Source organism: Gobius niger (assembly GCF_951799975.1).
Source record: "Gobius niger genome assembly, chromosome: 12".
NCBI lineage: Eukaryota > Metazoa > Chordata > Actinopteri > Gobiiformes > Gobiidae > Gobius > Gobius niger.
Window position 1 is genome coordinate 17,128,554 of NC_136863.1, and position 24,882 is coordinate 17,153,435.

The 24,882-nt window shown below is 41.0% G+C and overlaps 2 protein-coding genes across 2 annotated transcripts; both read right to left on the reverse strand.

Annotated features, from left to right (window-relative positions):
* Positions 1–209: 209 nt before the first annotated feature.
* On the reverse strand, positions 210–13,546 carry calb2a (calbindin 2a). Its single transcript, XM_079567505.1, has 11 exons — positions 13,337–13,546; positions 8,849–8,925; positions 8,183–8,272; positions 7,494–7,574; positions 5,345–5,401; positions 3,547–3,624; positions 2,938–2,993; positions 2,795–2,834; positions 2,661–2,714; positions 1,237–1,308; positions 210–881 (listed from the first exon to the last, which is right to left on the reverse strand). Exons 1-11 carry the CDS (start codon positions 13,425–13,427, stop codon positions 765–767), a joined length of 813 nt encoding a protein of 270 aa, XP_079423631.1. The 5' UTR covers positions 13,428–13,546; the 3' UTR covers positions 210–764.
* A 6,202-nt stretch (positions 13,547–19,748) lies between these two features.
* On the reverse strand, positions 19,749–24,776 carry pnp6 (purine nucleoside phosphorylase 6). The gene is made up of 6 exons (XM_079567346.1): positions 24,485–24,776; positions 23,301–23,464; positions 23,124–23,227; positions 22,309–22,484; positions 21,380–21,570; positions 19,749–20,521 (listed from the first exon to the last, which is right to left on the reverse strand). The coding sequence occupies exons 1-6, from the start codon at positions 24,508–24,510 to the stop codon at positions 20,319–20,321; spliced, it is 864 nt and encodes a 287-aa protein (XP_079423472.1). The 5' UTR covers positions 24,511–24,776; the 3' UTR covers positions 19,749–20,318.
* Between the last annotated feature and the right edge of the window lie 106 nt (positions 24,777–24,882).

The window sequence follows — 24,882 nt, forward strand, 5'->3', positions numbered from 1 at the left end:
TCTAATACAGCCTATGGGCCAAAGAATCAATCAATCAATCAATCAATAAACTAAATCTTTTGGCATCTTGAGTACTCACATCTAATCCATCAGAAAGTATCCCTTGATGATGTAAACTTGATGGTGTGAACTTTAAAAAAATAAGTATAAATATCTCACAGTAAAAAGTTTTATCATAAGACTTTATTATTATTTCAATTGACATATCAGCCAAAAACAAACATGTAAATGGATGGTACAGAAGAAGCTCTAAAGGCTTTGACAAACAACAGTGTAAAACTCACTTCAGATTCCTCAGATGTATAATAAAGATAGATTCAAACACAGTTTTGCAGTTTCTCTTGACTATATATTGTTTCTAATGCAAAGTCGAAAGAGCAAGGGGACCAAAAGCCAGATTTATTAAGGGGTCAGGGTTCAAAGGTTAATCATGTGGAAAGAGGGGCTTCAGGTTGAAAGTCAGACACACCACTGGAGGCCTCAGGTCAACAGGAAATCTGGAGGATTACTTTAGGCGTGTTTAGCCGCTCGTGGTCTTTAAATTGGAGTGAAGTGGAGATAAGCTGTTGTGTGCTGACAGTGCACTTTTCATTCATTCATAAATGGTTATGTTGGGTACTCTGGGTCAGAGGAGCGGAGTGTGCTTGGCACATGCACCTGGTTTATGTTGCCAGGTAGTTGGAGGTGGCTGTGATTTTAGGAGGATGGGGAAATGCTGGGCAGGCAGAGAAAGAAAATATGATTAGCAAGAAGAAGGAGAAGAGTCACACCAGGGGCTCCCTGCAGAGGGCGATCTCCAGCTCACTGCGGTACAGCTTCCCCCCATCAGACAAGGCCATGATGCTTCGCTTATAGCCTGTCAGGCATTTGGGATCCACATCCTGTATGACATGAGAAACAAGACATGGCAGGATTAGTTACGGTATAAGTGATCATACACCAATAAACATAATATAAATAAGTATTTCAAACACTGCGAGGCAACTCCTGTTGTGACATTGGGCTATACAAAACCATTGATTGATTGAAACGCAAACTGGTTAAAATACAGCTACGGGTACCATGTTAAATAAACTAATTACCAATGGGCTTCCAGAGATCTTATGTGTAAAAATCATGTTGTAGGTTAGCAGTTTGAGTTCCTATTTAAGTCAGGAGAAGCTCTTGTTTGTCAAAGAATTGCCAAAGGATACTTTTTTTTTGTGTGCAACATATCATTCCTTCATCCCAATTCACCTTCTTGTTTTTCAGGTATAGGTCTTGTAGCAGAGTCTCCAACTCCTGCTCGTCAATGTAGCCATTCCCATCCTGTAACAAAGGCATTTTGTTAAACTAGCCTAACACAAAAAAACATGAATAAATAATAAATATAAGAAAAACAAAAGATAATTAAAAGATTCTCTTCAGTGTATACTTTATGCTGTGAGTGAATCAAATGTTGTGTTAGACGTCATGAAATGTCATTCAGGGATTGTAGTTTTCCAGCTGAATGATCATTCAACAAGACATGATAAAACCCCTCCATTCACAAACGGGCGCCCTGAAGAATCCACGTGGAGTCACTTTGCTAATTAATTAATCAATGGTCTCTGCGTAGTGTTTAGGGTTTAGGCCGTAAAGTAAGTCCAAATCATTGGAGATGCTCCATCAGCAGTTGGCACAAAAATCTGTCTATCTAGGCCCAGTCTCCGGATAACCGCAGTGCTGAGATGCTTGCCAGTTTTATTTTTCAACTTTGATGTTAACAAAGCTACACACAAATGCCCTACATGTCAGGAATGAAGTGAGGATCTATTTATTTTCTTTCTTTCAATTTCCATCTTTCATTCAAGCATACATCTTCAGTCTGAGCCATGTAATATGACAAGCATATTCTACATAGCGTAAAGTCGCGAACGATTTACAGTATCAGGTGTTGAAACTGAGATATTATTTCCCTTTTGAATATCAGAACAGATACTATCACATCTGTCGTACATTTGGGCAGAGCAACATGTTGATCCTCAGCTTGGATATCTAAGAGCTACCAGCTTGCAAAATCAGTTCACTCTATTGTCATTGTCGTCATATTCCATAGCCAGGTTAGTTCTTAGTAATAAACTCAACATATTCAAGGAAAAAAAGTTGGTGTAAGGGCACTAATCTCAGCTAACATGGGGGTAAAACCACCATGAAAATGAATGTGTCTGCTTATTCTTTGGGCTGTTTACATGTGAACAGGTGCGCCAGCTCCAGTCATTTCCCTAGAGCTCCTATACAAAACAGGGGATTTGTTTATTCATATCACAGAGTCACAAAAACAATTAAGACCATAGGGAATGGCTGAGTGCCATATTCCTTCTCTGTTAAATGAAATGATATTCAATTGCAGAACCTTTAAAATGTTTCAATACATTAGTCATTATAAAATAGAAGATTACAATTTATTGTGTTAACTCCAAATAATAATAACAATGCTCGACTATGCTTTTGCGAGCGAGCACTCAGGTGAAATGATTAGAAATGGAAGTATGATTGCTCTTGGATTATGTTACTGTTTTGACCACGTAGAGAGAGATTTGGGTGTAATCTGCTGAATCCAATGAATTGCACAGTATTTGTTTTAGCTTGGCACCTTATCCTTAGAAATGTTATTTGTATGTATTACATGGGACATGTACCTTGTCATGAAAGTTGAAAATAGCATGGAATTGGTCAGCAGTCATCTTCACACCCTGTAAAATGACAGTAGACTTTAATTATCAAAGAAGACAAAACTACAGTAGAAATGATTGCATATAGTCATTAGTTTCACCTGGAAATTGAGCAGGAAGTTCTCCTGAACTGGGAGCAGCCTATAAGAGACAGAGCCGTGTTGCATCAGTGGGCACAAAAGGAACCACAGAATTCAAAACTCACTGAGACATTTAGAAAGTGAATCAAAGGGGACTGCATTACCTCGCCATCTCTGCCAGGCCCAGCTTCCCGTCTCCATTCAGATCAAACATCTTCAGCTAGAAACGGTCGAGCAGACATAGAGGAGCAGAATGTGAAAAGAAACCTTTGGTCACACCAAGTTTGATATGGTCCAACAATAAACTGAGGAACTAGACTTTCTAAAATACAGTAACTATTATTATACTTTAAGCATTTGGCTTTGTTTTTTGTTTTTTCATTTTCCTATTCATAATTCAAAGAGTACTGTTATGTTGGACATGATAAGTATTCTGTTGGATGTAGTATAGGTGATAACATTTAGTTACTAGTATACCACTCTTCAACTGATCTGTGTGAAAGCAGAATTATCTTGATAATAAAAACCAAAAGAAAGTAGGGCAACCATATATTTATGGTCAAAAGTTTTCAAAATCCTTGCAGTGGAAATAAAGTGACTCTTAAAGAAGTCATTTTAGCTCAGGCCAGTTCTTTTCTGGGGCTGCAGGAGTTGGCAGCTGTGACCACATCTGGGCAGTGAACAGTAAAGAACACATGGGGTCACTGCGAGTCAAACAGACACTGTGGAAAGCCCTCTTCTACATGTCCCACTATGGTGTGTGTGATTCTTACAATAGTCTGTGTGTACTCGGCGAGCTTCTCGTCTTCGTAGTGTCTGTTGGCCTTCTGAAGCAGGTCTGACAGGAAGTCCTGAGGAGAAAAGCACTTTTGTGAGGGACAAATCAGGACAGGAACCTTTAGAAGTCATTGTTCTTTCTTAATGCCAAAAGCGCATCTTGTCATTTTCACAAGCCATCCTGCTGGACTTAATCTCTTAATTTTCTGGCAGATTGTAGTTGAAGCATACGATTACATAACATTTTTAGAAAAGGGGGAATCAGTTCTTTGTACGTTCCTGCTTGCTATAAGAAATAAATATATTGCCTCTGCCAACAACAGCTTGAGTTTGCAAACCAGCATTTGAGGTAAGTACTGCTGTTGTGACATCAAAACATCTTGTTACATATAAGTTATCACATTTTATGAGCCAGTATTCAAGTGTGGTTAAACAAAAGCTGTGTCAGGAAGGACGATGCAAACGTAATTAAGTGAACATAAAAAGTATTGTGGACTTTTTGTTGTTGTTTTTAATTAAACAGCCTTTATTGCCATTACTGAAAACTTTGTTTGTCACTTTCTAAGATATACCTTTGTCGACCCAAGTCACAGGGATAGACACTAGTGCCTTCAACTGCAAACAAATAAGCATACAATCTTAATGAAAACTTCATTCAAACTAGGGTTGTAGATTTGTTTTGAATCATTGCAAAGGGTAAATACTGTATTGTGGACTGTTTGAAAATGGAGTCATCTTTGGATGATGTAATGCATCCAGTAATATTACATTGCTGGTATTATGCCAAATTCTGAAATCCAACCTACTGCCTTGATTACACTTCTCCCTGGAGCCCAATATCATAATCACATTTCTCCACCACAATCCTGTGTGCCACGTCTGCTGTCTTTCTCCTCAGGTGCAACTTTCCAAAGCTCTGCAAAAGCCACACCTGAGTTTTGCTTCTTTGCATCTCCTCAAGCGGAAACCATTGTGGTCCCAAACGACCTGAGCAGCCTAACAAGGACATGAGGCGTTATGACTGACCCTGTTAAACAGGGTAGTGTGGTCCCCCCCCTCCCAAAATGACATTAAAGCTTTTGCGACGCAAGTTCTCCACTTTAAAGTGCACTCTTTGGGAGTATGATGTTGGACATCACTTCACTAAATCACTAAAACACTACACACTCTGCTCTGGTGAATTATTTACATCTGGTGTAAAGTTTTAACATGTTGTAAAAGTTTATCTGCCATCTTCATGTCTTTAGCGTGATGTTGCTCTCGAATGTTCCATGCAAAGAGCCTATTGGCTATGGTAACATTTCCTTCCTATGTGCTGTGTAAGTCAGTTCATTTTCTACAATTCATTCTATCATTATATAATCACTCCATTCCCGGACTTAACATAGTTTTGTCTTCTTTATTGACACAAAACAACTCAACAAGTGAAAAGGATTAACATAATGTGATATTCTCCATCAATGTAAAAGATGAGGTGAACAAAACAAAGTGAAGTTACATATGGAAAGTTGCATACAATGAGGACAATGGAATAACAACCACTGATGAACTATTACAGAATGCAAAAGGCTATAAATTAAGTGATGAAAATGCAGTCACAATCACTGGCTGTCATGCTGTTGGATTAATGTAATGGAGAGAAAAAAACAAATAAAATAGGTGTAAGTCAGAAGAGAAAAACTGGTACGACATTGTTCTTTATTTTGGTAAGCAGGGATTAAACTGAATCACTACAAATCACTGTCAGGATCATGATTTATTTAATCTTCTCCAATATAAGGATTATGTCCTTACCTTCAACTCATTTGCCTCAATGTAACCACTGCGATCTGTATCATACCGCCTCCATGCCTGCAAACAACATAGAGGAACATGAAGCCCATGAATCGACACATAGATCAAAGTCTGTGGCGTTCAGATTCCCTTTTTGGTTTTCTTTCTTACTGAAACAATTGTCTCGATTGACCACAATGACCACATGCACCACAGCAATCTCACCCCGCTCTGGCCTGCTCACGCCAGAGGAAGTCATTTTAATGAATGTTTTAATCTCGCTGCTGTCCCCGTCCAAAGAAGAGCTCCTTTTCAAAGATGGATGCCCCTACAACCCCGCCCCTTGCACCAGTCGTTCTGTAGAGAGTAGCTAGTGTTGTTATTCATTATGAATGACTCTGGAAATAGAAGCTTCCTCATTCTAACCCTTTCAAAACCTTTCCTCCCCACCACGCTGCTAACCCCACCAATCCTTGAAAAGTCCACTCCTTGTCCTTTAACAGTCCATCACAATCCAATCAACCCATTTCTGTGTTTCTGCTTACTTCGACTTGCCCTTTCTTAACCCATCTCTCCTCTTTCCCAGTATCTTTCCCGCTCCTTCATCCTCACACTACAGTGACGACCGCCTCACGGTGCATAATTGGTTTCTAATTGTCAGCGTCAGACGGTTGGAGCACATCGAACATGAAATCTGCCATTTCCCTTATCTTCATGAGGTATTTAGTGAAATAAATGACTTCCCCCCAGCTTGTACCTTTCATGGCTCGTTCCAGTCTCTCTGCTCGCGGCGTTTTCTTACTCCTATTCTGCCATTCATTATTAAACGGCACGGTGCTAAAGTTAGTTACACCTCATTCAACATTTTCCTCTGAATATGCTGCGAGAGAGAGAGAGCAACTCTGTGTATGGTATCACTGTTGTCACGCCGCTGCTTGTTGTGCTTGTTTGTGTGAATTCTTTAAAAGCGCCATGATAAATTGACGAGCTTTTTCTCTGTATTTTGGAATGTGCTCAGACATTTTTTTTTTATTGAATCTGTCATCTTGCTTTGGATATAATGCACACCGCATTTTAAAGGTGCCAGAGACATGGTCAGTGTTGGCCATTTGCAGAAACATGCCGCTGTAAAACCTGAATCAGTTACAACTTGATGCCTGTCATTGTTTATAGGGGTTGGTTAAAGGGCATTACACATGGAAGGCAATACCATTAAAATGCTATTGATAGTTTTAATGGGAGGCCTTGTACGGTGACTTTTTGCTTTGTTTCCAAACAATATAACTGACTGGTGAGTGACCCCGTGTGTCGGCTTTTACAGAGCTACAAAAGTAACGTTAGATATACAAGAAGTTGACATGTGCTATAAGAAATTGATTTACGGTTGTCCATGTAACCTTTGCATGATTTTGATTCACAACAGTATATGGCTATTAGTATTAAGCAGCATGTATAGGTTAGACAGTGATTGTATGTTCATGTTTAACCCGCTAACACCTTTAACTGAGCACATTCTCTCCAGTTCAGCTTTACCCAAATGTAAAAGCTTCTCGACTGCAGAGCAACTGTGTAATGCCTCATTTTTAAGACAAAACTGACATTTTTGTCACATTCTATCACATTTTCTTCTCTTATTATGTCACCTTTTAGAGTAATTTTATTGTTTTTCATTGCTTTTTTGTCATGTTTTTTTTCCCGCCATGTTTTTGTGACTTTTTGTAGCTCTTTTGACACTTTTTTCTTGCTTTTTCATCACTTTTTTGCTCCTTTTTTGTCACATTTTTGTTGTGTCTTCACCTTTGTCTTCATCGCTATATCGATGCTTTTTCCAAGAGGCTTTTAGATCTGGCAAAAGCCGAACTGGAGAAAATGTGAACGGTTCAGGTGGGGGTTAAGAGGTTAAATATCTCTAAACTCTGTATACTATAAATACTATAAATGAAGACTATACTTTCTATGTGGTGTGGTTGTTTGTTTTTTTTGTTTTTTTTCACTGTCAAGTTACATATGAAAATACCTCAGAATTGTCAAACCTGGTTTTAAGACCATGCTTACTCCCATATGACTACTCAAAGCTGCAGTCTATTTCTATATGTTGAAGACCTGATCAAACAATTAAATCCATACAGAACATCAATTCAGTGATGGGACTACATCAGTTCAGTCTTACCGCCATGAACTCAGCACTGGAGCTGACAAACTGTCTGAAGCAGAGCAGGAAGTTCTCCTCAGTGGGCAGAATCTGGGCCAGCTGTGGAGATAAGTGACAGGCAAAGGGGAGTGGTGAGAACACACAAGATGGCGGCGATAGAAGGGGGGGGAAAAAACGACCGGGGAGCTTTTGTCTGCAGTGCCTCGAATAGCCAACTTAAGCATGAATTATACAGTGGCATAACCTCAGAAAATATGCCTAAGGTACATTTTTATGGAATCAGGGGTATTCGAGGTTGTGGGTTGATTGAAGATCTCTGACAGAGAAGGATTAAAAAAAATGGTGGGAAGGTGCGCCCAAAATCGGCTCAATAGAATTTCATAAAGGCCGCATTTATGCAATCGACTGGAGAATTGACTTCACTCTGGGAATTTGTCTGATTTTTCTCTCCACGCAAAAATACAGACCTCAGGCTTTTTGTTGCTGTAGTTAAAAGACAGCTTGTAAAACTTTGTAAAGGCAACAATACTTGGATCATTGAATTTAGATCCCTCTGTGTTCGAACACCCAAAAATATGCAAGACCTTTGAACCAATTTTTCCATTTAAGTTGAGGCTAAATCAGTCAAAGCTTGTATTTGACATTATCGCTTATAGAATGGTGCTTTTGGTAGAAGATAGTAGGTGTGACTAAACAGGGACACTGACCTCTGACATCTCAATACGGCCATCTTTGTTTTTGTCAAACTTCTGCAAGAAGTCCTTCATCTTGTCTCTGAACGAGGGGTTTGATGGATCCTGAGAGGGAGGAAAATAGTCAACATACAGGGCTCATCCATCTTCTAATATTGTTGATGATGTTGCGGTGTCCATCTCCAAATTTTGAGCTACTCTTGGTCAGGACTACCGAGCTGGATGTCAATGTCAACTTAAAACAGAACTAAGTAACTTCTTTACCTTAATAAATCCTACCCATAGTGCATCTGGGGTTAATACAAGTGTTAATGGGATCATCTCCCCCTGGTGTCTCTGGCCAGAAAACCACAATTGCAACTTGGCTGCGGGCCACTAATAGAATCACGAAGAAGAGGCTAACAAGCTAACAGGCTAGCGCTACTTCAACAGTATATACAGCCAAATTTGAGTGAAATAAATTTTCTCCATTGTGTAATTGGATGTACAATATCCCTCTCTCCCTTTGTCTTTTCTGTCAGTGTAGTATTTACTCTCACAGACAATTAATGAGTAAAAAAAAAACGCAACATGCTACAACACCTGCAGTGGCACTTATGGCCTCTAGGGGCATAAGCTACTCAGTATTGCTTTAATGTTGCTTGGAGAAACCAGAAACTCAGCCAGACATCTTGGACTTACCACTCCTACTCCTCTTCGGGCCACCTCCAGCTCCCTGAAGAAATTCTCCAGTTCCTTGCCCTCAATGTAGCCATTCCCTGAAAAGCATAACCCCACCATGAGAACATGTGTCTCTATAGCACGTACATAAAGTCGAAGGAAACACGTGTGGTCACCGTCACGCTCATATCTCCGCTTGACGTTGTATTGATCCAAACATGAAACCTTTACAGTAACAGCCCTTCCTTCCCCCCACTGTCTTAACAGATCCCACTATTGACTTGTCCAATGGAAACTGATCACTGTGTCAAGGGGCTATATATGGCCATATCATGCTTCTTCTTTTTTTGTGTCAGTGGCATTTTCAACATGATGACACATGTTTTTTTCTGAAAATCAATCAAGCCAATAGAAGGGAGTTCAAATGTATCATTGCCAGAATGTGCTGTTCATCTCAAGACAGATTCCAAGTTCCAAAATGTGTATAAATGCTCGTCGTCTGATTCCTTTCTAGTGACCCAAGCACATTTTCTACCGTCTATATGTCTTGTGTGTGATGTTTTCCTCTCTTTACAGAAATTATTAGACCTTGTATCTACAGAATGCTTAAAAATCTTTGTCCAACGTCTACCAAAACCATTGTGACGTAGTTTAAAGGGTTCATTCTATTGTCCTTTCATTTAACTGATGCTTGTTCATTATCTTTTGAATAGACCGTTTCACTTTTACTATTGAAAGAGCTCACTAAGCACAGTTCCGAAAAGTTTCCCCATTTGCGGGGCTGCTGCATGGCACAGAACTCCATTTGCGAGTTCCATTGTTATGCGCCATCTTTGTGGTTTGGTCTTTTACTAAATAAATTCCAATCCTCTGGACACCTCTAATGCTCAGCCACAGCTTGGTATTGCCCTTGCACTAAAGTTCCTCCCGGCTCCTTAATGTTCCTTGTGGTGATCCACTGCCCTGACACTGCCTATTCAGGGGACAAATGAGAGTGTCCGCTTTGAACAGGTACTCCGTGAAGCCGTGCCAATATCCCATCAGCAGGCGCAACGCATCGGCCCGGACAGATGGCTCCAAACGATGCGACTACTGCTTCAATAAAGCCCTGGAAGGCAGAACGGGCTCATTAAACACTAACAAAGATTATTATGCCATCCCACTTCCTCAACTAGCACGCTGTCTTTCCTTGTCATCCTCTCCCCTCTGCTCCTTCCTCTCTCCATCCATCCATCCCTCCCTCTCTCTCTCTCTATCCATCAGCTTCTTTGTTCTATCTATGGAATATGTGAGCGTGTTGTTTTTTGCGCTCGTGTGTAAAGTGAGTGGAAGTGTTGCTGCTCGCGGGACAGGACAGTGCATCACGTCCCCCCCCCCACACTCGCTCTCCTGTGGGCCTTATTGACATTTAGCACTCCGCAGAGAAACGGCCCGCTTGGTAATTAAACAGAGTGAGATGTGATTAACTACAAGGCAAACGGCATGAAATGACAATAAGGACAGATTTATCAATGTACTACGCTCGGGCGCTGTCATACGCTGCAAAGAAGATGCAGCAGTCCATGATGCCTGCGCGGCGATGATGAGCATCTGGTGGGCTTTGTGCTGTAGCAGATGTGAGAGCAAATATGTTTATTATTTGAGCAGCTTTAATGTAAAGAAAGGCGAGACGCTCAGGGCATTGTGTTGTGAGAATTCATTGCAATTGCCACACGAAAAAAATACTGATTTGCCTACTACGCTTACAAAATTCAGCCTTAGGTGGAATATGAGTGCTTCTGTGTCAGTCTCAAGCCTGGAGAAATGGTGAGGGATGATGCTCAATGCTGGAATTTGCTCTAAGCTTTTACTTCTCTAGTTTTAGTGCTCAGTCACTGCGGTTAAAGATGCGACTTCGCTTTGGCATCAGCTTCTCTATTCACTCAGGCTTGAAAGTGGACATTTGTAGCGCGTTGTCCATAAACTGGGCTTACCCACTGCACTGTCCCGCCTGTTTTTCAGAACATAGGGCAAGTCTACTGGATGCCTCCGGGATCAGAAGGATGTATAGAGGCTGTAAGGGTGAGATCTGCTATGATTGGACTTTACAGACATATGATTCATTGGGTGTATGGAACGAATCTGGTCATGTTTGGGTAAAGTGGCATACAGTATCTGAAGAAAACAAAACAACAAGCCTGAGACTTTTGGTATGGTTCATAAGCAAAAAGTCTATGCAAACTCTTGAATGTAAGGCAAAAGTTGTGTGAGTCATTGCCGAAACAAAGACCACTTGCTTTTAGTCCCATAGCAACACAGCACTTAAGGCATGCAGTTGAACAGCGAGGGGCTTACAAAAAAAAAAAAAACACTTCTGGTCACCATCTGCACATTTTAGGACTCAGCATCAAACATCCCGGGAGACTTGCCCATTCTAAGAAAAAAAACAAAAAAAATCAAGCGCTGAGTTTTGAATAGTAAATTTTGCAAAGCGTTCAAAGCCTGTGTGCATTTGCCTTTCAAAACAGCCTAGTCAAATACAATACAGCGAAAGCACACGAGCCCATGGCACTGATTTCCATCCAAGGCCAGGTAATGCTGACAACAAATGTGCCGTAATTATCAAAAAATGATCCTACATCCTGTTCGGAGGTACAAGGCAGCAGGCGCTGACAGAAAAGGAGACAGATGAGCGGGTCACAATACGCAGGGAACTGTGAAAGATGCAATTCAGATGAGATTTGACTCTGAGCCAACCGGGGAATTCATTGTTTCATCAGCCCGGAGTGCAATACCTCCTGAGTGCGTTTTTTTTTCTTGCTTGCACCTCTACATGTTTATTCACATTGATCTCACAGCCATTTGTCCATTAATGCACGGGACGCACCATGCATTTAGTGCCTCGTACATGTGTCTGGTGATTAGATTTGATTTGCAAAGTGGCTCGGCACACGATATGTAAAAAACATTTATGCAAAACACCACCCGAAGATCGAAATCATGCTACACAAGATGACAACAAGCGGGTGGCGCGCGATCATTTTTCCCCAGCTCATCATCCCTTGCTTGATTTCTCTGTGGAATAGATTCAGCATCAAAAACACACACCCATAACAGGATTTCCCAGAGGGCTTTGTGCGCAAATAGGTGGAACATACATACTCCTATCTCGACAGGTGCAGGAGTTATACACACCTTAGTTAAGTTGCTTCACAGCTTGCAATGTGACAAATTTACACCGCAGCATTGTTTTGAAAGAATTGAGTTTGACTAATTGTGTAACATAATACATTTGATGGCAATTAGCTTTGGGCTCGCCTTGTCAGTTCGAAGCAATTTTCTAATTCTTTTACTTCTTGAAGATTAGCACAATGACTTTCTGTTAAAACATAGCAAATGAAGACTGATTACGTTTTGCCATTGGGAAGTTCTTTCTCGAAATCCTTCCATCATGACTGAAGCCTTACACCATCCAAATGTGACTGGGACTAAAGTTGTAGAGCACATTTCCCATGCTAAATCCAACCTCATCATTGATCCATTGTGATCCGTTTTATTTATTCAGGCCCAGTGTTTCTGTTCAATGTACGTGCGCAGTCAGTGTTCCTCTGAAACCATTTGGGGAAACTTTGAACTCTTCTTCGTGGGCATGTCCCTTTTGATGTCAGTGCAGTTGACAGTATGCTAATGGACTAATTCTACAAAGATCCATTCCCACGGTCTGACGGTGCGAGAGCCACCAGAGGCTGCAGATGTTGAAAGCTCCTTCGATTGCAAACGACTATCCATACACGCTGCAGTCACTCACGGCCACTCACTGCGTATCTTCCAGTGATTAATAAGGGGGGGGTGGGGGGTTTGGGGGGGCTCTATTCAGAACGCAACAGTAATTGCATCGTTAATTGATTGTAAACTCGTTTTAATCAATGCTCCACCTTGTGATGATGCGAGGATGATAGTGATTTGGCTGTGGTGTGGGGCGTAAAAGGCAATATTTATGCACAGATTGACTGCACTTCTATAGCTGTCGGGCTTTGATCCCTCTCACTGCAGCATCCCACCAAACAACACACAGAGAAAGAGCTGCCACTCACGCCAAAGTTCAAAACGCGCTATTGCCGGAACCGGGAGTGTCCCGCATCAAATATTCACTTCGAAAGCCTGATTGCGTTTTACGCGGCTCGCTTTTATTGAAATGTCTAGATTTAAAGGTCATAAATCACATTGCCTGAAAGCAATAGGCCTGTTGAAAATAAGCAAAATAGTAGGCTATTAATAAAATAATATTAGGCGAATGAAACATAACCCAATAATACTCCAAATTGTTTCATGTCTACAGCTGTATCTTGTAGTTTCCATCATCTCATTTATTTTACGTTTCCTTTAGTTCACACTTCTGATCTTATATTAGCTTCCATGCTTTGCTTTGCTCTTTGCACCGACACATTTGAAAATAAACACATTTTGTTCACATTTTTATAAATACACATCTCGGTGAGAAAACTTTTCTTGCTGAAGAGTCACTCCTACCGTCGGCGTCAAAGTGCTCCCAGATGTCGAGGAACTGGGATGCGGTGACCTCGGCCAGGTGCAGGTGAGGAGGCTGCGCGTTGTTTGCCATGACGCTCTCGGACGGACGGCTGTGGTCTCACAATTTCGGAAATCCCAACTTTTTTTGCGGAGTCTCGCTGCGCTCAAAACACACCCCTCAACACACTGTGGCGTCCGCGCGCTCCACGGTGCCTTTTAAACCCATGCGCACGAGCCGTAATGAGGCTGCGCTGCCGCTGGAGGCGCCCTGCCACCGAAGCCGTCTGAGTCAGCGTCCCGTGGAAGTGCGTGTGTGTAGGTGTGTGCGTGTGTGTGTGTATGTGTGATGTGCTGGTGCGATAGGACGTCTGGGGCACTGCAGTGGACCCTCAGAGTGAAGGCAGTTCTCTTATTGTTACATCATCAGTGCAGCAGCTCCGTCAACATGTGTGCGCGTGATTCTCCACATGCCCTGAGTGCTTCATCATACATAGGCTGTTGACATTGACAACCCCATCAACATCTCATTTACAGAGCCAGATGCAAGCCTGTGAGGTTTATCCTTTTGTTTGCAAAGGTGAAGATGAAGGAAACGAGTGGTGTTCAAAGGCAGATACATTCATTTGGTCAGTGGTCAACAGTGAATAATAACAGTATACATGCATAAGAGCAGCTTAACGTGAGTCTAACCAAATAACTACCTGTAAAAGCCAGTCTGTGTGTGTGCGTACGTGTGCGTGTGTGTGTGCGTGTGTGTGTGTGTGTGTGCGTGTGATGCTTCAATGACTTAATTAGAACTCAGTCTAAGCCCCGAGCCAGTATAGTGATTAGGCTTCATGATAAATGTAAAACCCAGGAGAAAAGAAAAAAAAAGGTTGTCATTAGCTGTTCTACTTTGATGAACCAGAAGAGATGCACGAACAGAGAAAAAACAGGGGAAAATCAGAATTATCTTTTTTAGTATTTCCTTCAAAAGCACAAATGCTGGTGGATAGCACCGCACATAGAACAATTCGTAGTTAAGAGGCGATATAGGGGCACTTGGGTTCAGGTTGTTAAAAAATGGGATGGGATATGTTATGTCTGGTGCGAGCGTGGTAGCTTCCAACTTCACCCCCGTTTGGAGCTATAGGATTACATTGGAAGAGGCCAAATGCTGGCAACATCTTTGGTCGTTTTGCGTGACTGAGGGCACGCACAAAGACCAGACAGGTACGCATCAACTCGTCTAAGCTCAGGCAAGAAGATATGTCTGGAGAAACGGTGGCCTGTTTTTTGATATTAGGGGTGAAAATAATTGTAGTTTAGTTCATTTGTTTTTTGACGGAGGAGACAATACAATTTTGTGCCAGCTTTTTTTCCCATGTGGAGATACAATTTAAGACATATTACAGCCATAAATCATGACGAGATCAATATGATTGTGTAAAGTGGCCAGTATTTAGTCGTCCTCAGAATAACTATAATGACTAAATAGTGAAAGGGGACACCTTTTATCTTGTTATCAACGGCCTATAACAAGTAGTGGGATTATTGAAGTGATAATTTCAGTGTCAGGTTATTCTCAGTGGTTTGTTCAGATCACAGAACCTGACAGTATCTATCAGTTTGATGTAGTGTTTATTAACATTGTGCGCTCCCTATTTAGTCATCCATCTTCAAAGGAACTTTATTCACGTTCTTCTCACATAAATATGATGCCAGCATAGCATAGGTTTCCATTACCCCAGTGTGAGCATATTGCTGTGTCAGCAAGATGCGATACCAAACAGAGCTGGTGCAATAATAAACAGTAGTAAAAGGCGGGTGCATTAGGGTGTGTTCTCCCTGGTGATGTGCAGTGTGTCAGACTGAAGGGACTGTGAGCTCCTCTGAGACCAGTGCACAGAGGACAAATACAAGTCAGCCAACTGCATCTGAGTCATGCTCCAAGCTCTCCTTCTCAGGTAACACAGTGGCATGTCGGGAGAGGGCAATGGACACTGTTAGAGCATAACAGCACCCTTTGCATGAGTTTATGCACCATCCTCCATTCTCTCTTAAGCTTAGTGGACATTACTTCTCCCAAATTGAACCACTGAACATTTTGACTAGCTAACTAAATGGTTATATGCATCCCCACACCTGTAGCCGTGATGCTTTCTATAGTCCTACGTGTAGCCTGCTTCTAATACATGATGCTTACCATGATTGGATTTTGATCTTTGTTATTAATTTGACATCATTGATACACATACAATTATATGTAATACTGTTGCATAATAATGAGGATAATCTTTGTTTTAAGAATCGAAAAGGCAAGATTAAAATTGCACTCTTTACACAATCAAAACGAACGGCAGTTGCAAATAAACTAAGCACGTATTCATCTCAATGTGCTGTTGAACTTTGCTGTCACATTTGCACAGAGGTGGAGCGGTAATTTTCCAGATTCACCCTCCTCTGCTATTGTGCTGACACACGGCTGGCAGCTCACTTTGGAAAGCGGCGTGTGAAAGTCAGACGCACCCTCCCCAGTCCCCTGCTCCTCCCGCTTGTAGCAGTCCCCTCGGCCGACTGGAGCTCCCCTGATCGCTACATGAAGGTACATCCGCATCAGCTTCGTAGCTATTGTACTGCTTCAAAGAAAGTCCAACTTTACGTGATGTTGTTTAGGATTGTGCACTCAGCAGACCTGGCCCCCTCTATTTCCTCAGCTTCCCTTTTCACCCTGTAATAATCGATAGTGGGCTCTGGGCTTAGCTGGCATGGTGACAATAGATAGATCAACATTACATTAGAGATAAGGCTTGTCGCCAGCCTGCGGGGACTGCCGAGTCAAACACACTTCACTCTCCCACTCACTTAAGTCACTGTTATCTTCATCTCTGTGCAAACCACTGTCTTCCTCACTAGTCCAACTGCTGTCCTGCGTCTATTTGAGGACTCATTTTCTGCGGGACAGGATCCACCCCCAAAAAACATCTTTTAGATCACCAGAATCCATCTTACTCTGCCACATCTTCAAGCCCTCTGTAGTATAGAGGACTAAGGAATGGGACTCACCCTGAATGGTTACTGAAGGGTGCACAGTCATGATCCCTCAAGGTTGATGAAAAGTGTACATTTACTTTCTTGTATGTAGATCTATTTCCCTTACATTTCCCAACCAAAACTCCAAATCGTATACTCTACTTTCTCCAAGTGCCAATGTGAATCTATGTCATCTGTTCTCCTGTATGTTCATTTCCAAAAGAAAGAGGATTGCTCAAAATGACAAGCATCCGGTGTTTAAGATACAAGTGAACTGTGGAACATGCTGCTATTTTTAGTAATAGTTCTGCTGAATAAAACAAAGCTTCTATTCCCCTTTGTAGAGGATGAACTGTACTCCCCAACATAATAATGCAATTTGCTTCTGTATGAAAGCGTTGTTTTTTTTCTTTCTGGGTGCACCAATTGTGGTGATGATTATATGTTTATTATATTTGTTTACTGTGCTAGTTCTCAGTTGTTTTTATGGAATTAACTTGTACCCCTGGCTGTGAAGAGGCAGCCTCTTGGCCAAGACGCAAGAGAGGAGATTTGTTATCTCAATGAGACTTCTCCTGGCACAGGCTGTATCTCCAAAATTTCATGAGGACAAATAAAAACGTAGCATACAGTATGTTATACACAAAACATGTTTTACGACTGCATTCAATTTCTTTTTTTACCATTCAAAAATAGAATATATGTCGTTTTGAATACTTAAAGGGACTATACAGGGTTTAAAAATGTTAAAATGAAGTATTTTCCTCCCACTACATGTCCCAATCATGTCCTAATGTGTAGAATGAGCCCAGACCTGTTCACCACAACTGCCTCTAAAATCCTGCACTGTCACTCAAAAAGGTGTCACTTCGGACCCGAATTGCCGCCATGCACGAGCTTAATATAGAAGGTGCAGTTACACATATGGCCTGAGGTGGCAGTAGTGAGTATAAAATGGCTTACTTGCATCCAGCCCCTTTAATATAGAACCTACAGTCACGCCTAAGACCTGAGGTGGCAGTAGTGAGCACAAAAATGACCAACTTGCATTTAGTCCCTTTAAGGAAGGGTTTGTAAATGTTCCTATTTTTGTCCCCAGATGTAAAATCAAGTAGTCTATTGATTGCACTGGTAACTGTTGCAATATTGTACATATTACATATAAACATGTTTTTGTTTTTGTTCTCTAAACTAACTGTCCAATCAGAAAGAAGAACTTGCCCCACACTTTGGCTTTCGAGAAACAATGTAAAACCAGTTTGGAAATGAGCAAAAAAGGACTCTGGTGCAGAATAAGGCTTAGTGACTGAATTCAGGAGGTTCTGAGCTTTCAAATCGGGAATGGCATGTCCATACACAGAGAAATCTTTCCTTGTGTCCTAAATAAGCAGCACTAAACCTGATATTTTTTCTTCTGTAATGGAACATTTACTTTGTCTTTGTCACTGCCATCCTGGCCTAATATACCTGTTTTAAGTGGACTTCGCAGACACGGGGAGAACATACAAACTCCACACAGAAAGGCCCCGCCAAGTGCTACACTCTGCACCACCGTGCTGCCCATTTGTGGGAAAAACACTGTGCATCTAATTGTAAAGCATCTGGAACAAGTTTATGAACTTCCAGGCGAGTTTTCTCATACCTGTGAAGAATTGGGATGCTACAAATATGTTAGGAATGAGTTTGGACCAATAGCATTGTAATTTTGTGGCTTCCTCCTTCATTATTTTGTTATTAAAAAAAAAAAAAAACAGGTATAGGGCTTTTAAGGCAATCCAGTTCAGGTGTAGATGTAGATGTAGTGCCTTTACTTATTGTTTTGTTTTGTATTTTGTATTTTTACCACTAAGAGAACCATTGTGGTAATGGTCCTTATCATTTTGGACCCATGCATATGTTGGCTTGACAGGTTTGTTAAATGCTCTTTGATCTAAGACGTGTATGTTGTGCAACTGTTGTCGCTCTGGCCTCGTCATTTGTATGAATATTTTAGCTCCACAGTGGGCTGTACGTAGATGAATTATGTAACGCAGAGAAGCCGGGAACAGAAGAGCCATTTCATCTCAATCTCGTGGAGGAAGTAACGTAGGGCTGGTTTAGAATGAATCCCTCTCGAGCTACAATATTTCATTATGTTTGAAATATAATAAACTGCTCCTCATCTTGACATACCCATATTAACTGAAGCCTGGGATAGGTCTCAGGAGAGTATAGTTTAAGCGCACATATTTTCACCATTGCACTCATCCGTGACAGAAAAAGCCAGCACTGAACTTTCATCTGCGTGATTTTTATTGGCAGCAGTCTTTGATGTGAGAACAGGCTTCAAGGAGCACTTTATTCAAGTCACACGTCACAACTTAATGCAGCAATAAAAAAACAGAAGAACAGTGAGTGAAATAGTAATTGTTACTTTTGACTAGCCTTAATTGAATCTTGATTTTCATATATAATTTGGACAAGGGGGAACAACCATGTGTTGACTAAGTGCATATGGTCCCAAGCCTGGATGTGTGCAGAAGGCAATGAAGCAGAATTTTATAACATACTTTGTCTCTAGAGTCAAACTTCAACCCACAGATGCTGAAATAATTCTAAATGGGACTTAGTTATGGTTCCAAATCAACTAAACATCAAGCTCACACGGCCATTTTGAGACTGTGATTTCTACTCTAGAACTCATGTAAAGAGATTAGGAGAGTCTAATTATAACCATTTTTTTTTTTTTTTTGTGTGTTTTTCATTTATTGTGTTCATTTGACTTTCATTAAGCAACTTTAGAGCAACTGTTTATGCAAAAAACACTTTATATTTGTGTGTAATTTACCTTTTTGTGACCCAATGGCTGTATGGGGGATTAGCATGGCGCCTTTACTCTTGGTCACATAAAAGTGATGAACAGAACTGGTGACAGACTATAACATAACATTTTGGACTTAGTAGGAGCGCACTTTCAGATCTGGTAACTCCAGACTTAGCGCTTTAAAGAGGGAAGTACTCGGGATGGAGAAAGAACCATGACCAATGGCGATGTTATGTACAACAGCCTTACAACAGGAAGAACACAAGGCAGTGTGATGCAAACGAGGAAATGAATGTGAGGGTGTAAACCACAGCTCAGTCCTCTCTCTTCGTATAAGCGACGTCCTCTTGGATAGAAAGTCTTCTTGTTACAGGATTACTATTTCTCAGGGTAAATGTTTGTTTTTACCTATTCCCTTGAACAGCACTTTGTGATTTTATCTGTGAAAAGCGCTTTATAAATAAGCTTTACTTACTTACTTACTGACTTACCTACTAAAAGTTTGTGAGCTTGATGACTGCTACCAGTTTATCATTAAGGGAGAGTATTGTTCACAATACATGTCATTTAGGAGGTAGATTTGATGGGCAGGGGCCCGCGGCAGCACTGTGGAGTATGAAGTGGAAAAGTACATATAAGACATTCCTGTCACATACAGCGCAGTGGACTCTAGTGTGTGCAGCTTTGTTCAAACATCTGACAGTTCCTGGTACAACCTCAATATGAAATATCACAGAGGGCTGTAAGCAGATCCTATACAGTCTTTAAGGAATACTAATGTGACCTACAGATAGTGGGTGCTCTTAGTTTTTTTTAGGATTACGCATTGTGACAAGGGAAATCTTCATTTTGCACAAAAATAACTCTCTTTATATAAGCAATTTTCTACTTTTATGATTCTAAAGATAAATATCAATAATTTCTTATCATTATACATTTTTTACATATGTCCTTCTAAGCACTACAAATATATAGTTATTTTAAAATAACATTTATTCTATTTTTATTGCACTTTCATAATGATTAAAGTTACCTCTGTGGCTCACTATAAAAATGAAAGCCAACCCTAAAAGTACCACAACCCTAACCTACATAGTTCTCTGCAGGTGCAGGTCACACATTAACTGTGACTGAACTGTCCTGATTTATATGACATGTTTGTAGTTATCACATTGACAACACAGAGAGAAATTTACAGACAAGATCCTGGAACAGCTTGGTCTGTCTTTGAGAGGTCTGCAGAACCTCCTCATGGTTTGCTTTCTCTTCACTGTCGTAGTCTGTTATCACCTTGTTGGTAATAAGAGACAGTCCCAGGACACGCAGGCCACAGTGACGAGCCACCAGCACCTCTGGGACAGTGCTCATGCCTAAGAAGACAAATACACAGGCGGGCGACAGTGGCACAGATGGTAGAGCGGGTCGTCTCATGATCGGAAGGTCGGGGGTTCGAATCCCACCTCCTGAAAGTGCACATTGTCGTTGTGTCCTTGGGCAAGACACTTCACCCACATTGCCCCCAGTGTCTGCGTACATTGGTGTATGAATGAGAGTATGAATGGGTGAGTGGATCCTTGCTGTAAAGCGCTTTGAGTGCCTAATGTAGGTGGAAAAGCGCTACATAAGTTGAGACCATTTACCATTTACCATTTACATTTAAAATGATAGTCTTGTTCCTGATAAATTTGTAACTTGCATTTTTTTTAACTTCATGCTGTATTGTAAGTGCTTCAGCTCGAAAAAAGGATATAATAGTGCTTGCTGTCATGGTAATTATTACTTCATGTGCATTCAGTATACTCAAAGGCAGTCATGTACAAAGCAAGAAGCATGTGCAAAAGTGGATCAGCAGTCATTTCTGCATTTTATTCTCTCGTTTACATAAAAAAAACTGCAATAGAGGCAACATTAAATGGTCTTTTAAGTTTAACAAGGAAACAGAATAGCCTATTTTATTTTTCAGCTTGCACTTGCTATTTAGCACCTGTTATAATAAATGACCCCCAAATAATTCATTATTACACATATAATGACTGTGAATGACTGTATCTCAAACAACTCTAAGTACTACAATGAATATGAATATAATAATGAAGAATAATGTGTCAATAATAATAATACAGTATGTTTAGAATCTGAATGTATCTGTATGTATAAATAATTAAATACTTGTGTAGAATTTTAAACAAATATTGGAACTTGAGTTATAAAAGTTAAACTGCACATACCAACAGCATCAGCCCCCAGCTTCTGCAGAAGTTTGCACTCTGCAATGGTCTCAAATGAAGGCCCGGCCAACATACAGTAAACTCCGTCTCGAAGGAAGTGTGCCACCCCCATGGCTTCAGCTGCACCCCTCAGTTTGCTCCTCAGCTCGCTATCATAAGCATCCGACATGCAGGGAAAACGTACTCCAAACCTAGAGGGAAATGCATAGAGGCCATTGTTAGTGCCTGACGGGTGGTATCGCGGTACAGCGTTTAGCACTCGCTTCACAGCTACAAGGTCCTGGGTTCGATCCTGGGGAGGGGGGGCCTTTCTGTGTGGAGCTTTAATGTTCTCCACTTGTCTGCGTAGGTTTCCTCCGGGTACTCCAGTTTCCCCTACCACTAAAAACATGAACAATAGGCCAGAATGTAGCTGTAGTTACAATGGTAGCTTAACACTAAGTATGGTGTGAATAAATAATGACTACAGTGTAGCGCTTTGAGAAGCTTGGTAAAACAGGCTTGTAAAGCACAAGTGTAAGCCATTATTATCATTATTATGACTAATGATGTTTGTTTATTTGTTAATATGACTTCAGAAGGTGCCCCTGAACTGGTGTGAAAGGTGGAAGTTACACGATAGTTCTAAACATCAGTCTCTTGCAGTACGTCAGAGGAAAGATGTTATTTTGAGTGCAATTTCAGATGCAATGACATGTCATCCAAAACATCCAATGAATCACTGCTGGAGAACTTATAGTGAATTGAGTTTTGTGGGCACAGATGTTTTAAAAACGCCATCACAAAGTTACCCACATGGTGAATTTGAGATTTATCAGGAGTGACGATAGTACTTAAACACACTGTATACAGCAATACATTATACTGATACTGTGGTTACGACAGTTTATCACACTATTACTATCGATGCTAATAAAACATGAAGCTACCTTTCATCATTTGGTCCACACAATGGGTTTTGTCCTGAAAAGCCTGGCATGTTAATATGATCCTTGATTATCATAATATCTCCAACGTTGTAGCTGGCATTGAGTCCTCCTGCAGCATTTGTTACAATCACAGTTTTCACTCCCAACAGTGAGAAGACACGCACGGGGTACGCCACCTGAAGGAAACACGTGATACAGTTTACTCTCATTGGACTTATTCACCTTATTCCGGAAGTTCATGTGGGTGCCGCCATGATTTGGAGTTTTATATTTTGTATAAGAATTGGGTTGGGTTCAACGTTCAAAAAAAAAAAAAAAATCAAAGCTAGTGTCTGTGTTTTATTACTGAACAACACCATTGTCATATGACTTTGTCTTTTGGTAAAACAGGGAGTGTTAACCACCTGCTGAAAGAGTAACTCAGTTTTATGATTAAATTGAGTTATTGTTCATGTGAGAGCTTGTAGTATATGCATAAACTAACATGTATAAAAAGACCAAAGGCCAAGCACTTGACACAGTGACCACGCTGCAGTTACTGACCAACTAAAGCAACACTGCACTCCCACAGGAAAGTTATGGCCTTTATAAAATTATATTATACAATTGTAACAGCAGCACAGGGTACACTATTGAGCAAACACCAAGTCTACCTGAGTCTTTTGATCTCCTTTAGCGGAATAACATTATGGTAAATTAATTTTAAAAAATTAAAAAAATAGAATAAAACTTAAGAAAATAAAACTTACATTTAAAAAGCAACCATTAGAGGAAATAAGTAGTAATAAAAGAAAAACAAGGGAAGTAAATCTTACCGTGTGTATGCTATAGCCCTCATAGAAGTGAAATCTCCCCTGCATGCAAACACAGTCATGCCCCATGAGCCTCCCAAAAACCAGCTTACCGGCATGACCTGGCACTGCAGTTGACAAAAAACTATAAGATACAACATGTCAAGCTTTAAAACATGTTTATCAGAGGGAATACTGTACCAGTGCTGGTGGGAAATCGAGGGATGTCTTCATAATTGAATGTAACACTTTCCTCCAGCTTGTCAGCCAGACCACCCAGACCTGAACCACAGATGATGGCCAATACTGGACATATTTTTGTTCGATTCAGCAGCCACTTTGCTGTCTCAGTGCACTCTTCAAAGCTGGAAAAATAAACAAAAACAATTGTTGATATTACCTAAAGTAACTCATGGTATAAGAGTTAAACATCAGTTGTGTCTGATAACAGAAACACTGACCCCAGCTCCCGGTATGCAGTGCTTTGTAGATATGTAAATAATAACTATACAAACTTGTCTGAGCTGTTGTTACAAGACGTTTTTAAGTGACGCCTAACAACACTTTTTGTAGCAGTCACTTTCAGAGCTGCTTTTTAAAGCCACAGGTGTCAGTTGCAGCAGGATAATACGTGACAGCATTGACTGCCTTAAATCTGGAAAATTGCAAACTATGGTTGCAAATGAATAACAGCACATGTAATATTTAATAGATAATCCATGAAGCAGACAAGTTTAATAAAAAGCCAGCACATACAACCTAGGCTACAGACTTATGTGTGAAATTTACACGATAGGCCAGCATGATCATCAAGTTGGCTAAATAATATGTGGGGTATAATAATACATAGCCGATGTATAGGCTACATAACCGAGCCTCCTTCTGCAACAGACGGAGGATTTCCCTCCAGGAGCCAGGGTTAGCTGAAGGGCTGCGGCTCGGAGCTGTCCATGGTGCTACACACATCTCAAGCCCCCCGGACCACGAACACTGGCGAGCTTGGTAAAGTTTTGTTTTTTCATCGTGGCTTTCCTGTTCATTTGAGCCGACATTACACAATGGAACAATGCATGACTCAAGTCCAAGGTAATCATAAAACCTGAAAGACTGGATCAGCCAAACATTGAAATGAGTTTGTTTAGGAATAAGCTAACAGTAGCGCATGTTAATTGTTATAATGCAGTCAACAAAACAACACAATACATTTACTACAACTATTACTGTATGAACAATGCGTTCAAGCTGAAGCTATATGTTGTTAGTAGTCTCTGTGCTTACAGCAGTAAGTAAGTTAGCTACATGAATGTGGATGATTGTCTACAGTGTAGCCTTGACAACCGTGAGGCTTATCTTAGCGCGGCTAACGGCAGCTGTGGCAGTCCTACCTGCTGTGACGGGAGGGCGCCTCCATCTCGGCAGATGAGCAGCGCTGACTCGGCGATCGGTCTTTATTTACAGGATGAGTTAGTTTATGACAGTACCTGTTCCAGTGTGACAATACTTTAACCAGCGGCTGATGGAGCGTCTGTATGCTGCGTCATGACGCTATTGCGTGTTAATCTAGTGGGCGTGGTCTAGGGGTGCCGGTCTCTTTGAAGTGAACAAATCCTCTTTTCTAACAGACTGGGCTGCTCACTGTGTGCTCACTGAGCCGTTCTTCTCTGACCGTACCTCTGACTGACATGGCTGGGAAAAAAGGCTGTAACAGAGTGTGCGCGGGTATGCGCGCGCGTGTGAGTGTGAGAGTGGGGGGTCAGGTCTGGGTCAATGGGTTTGTTATAAC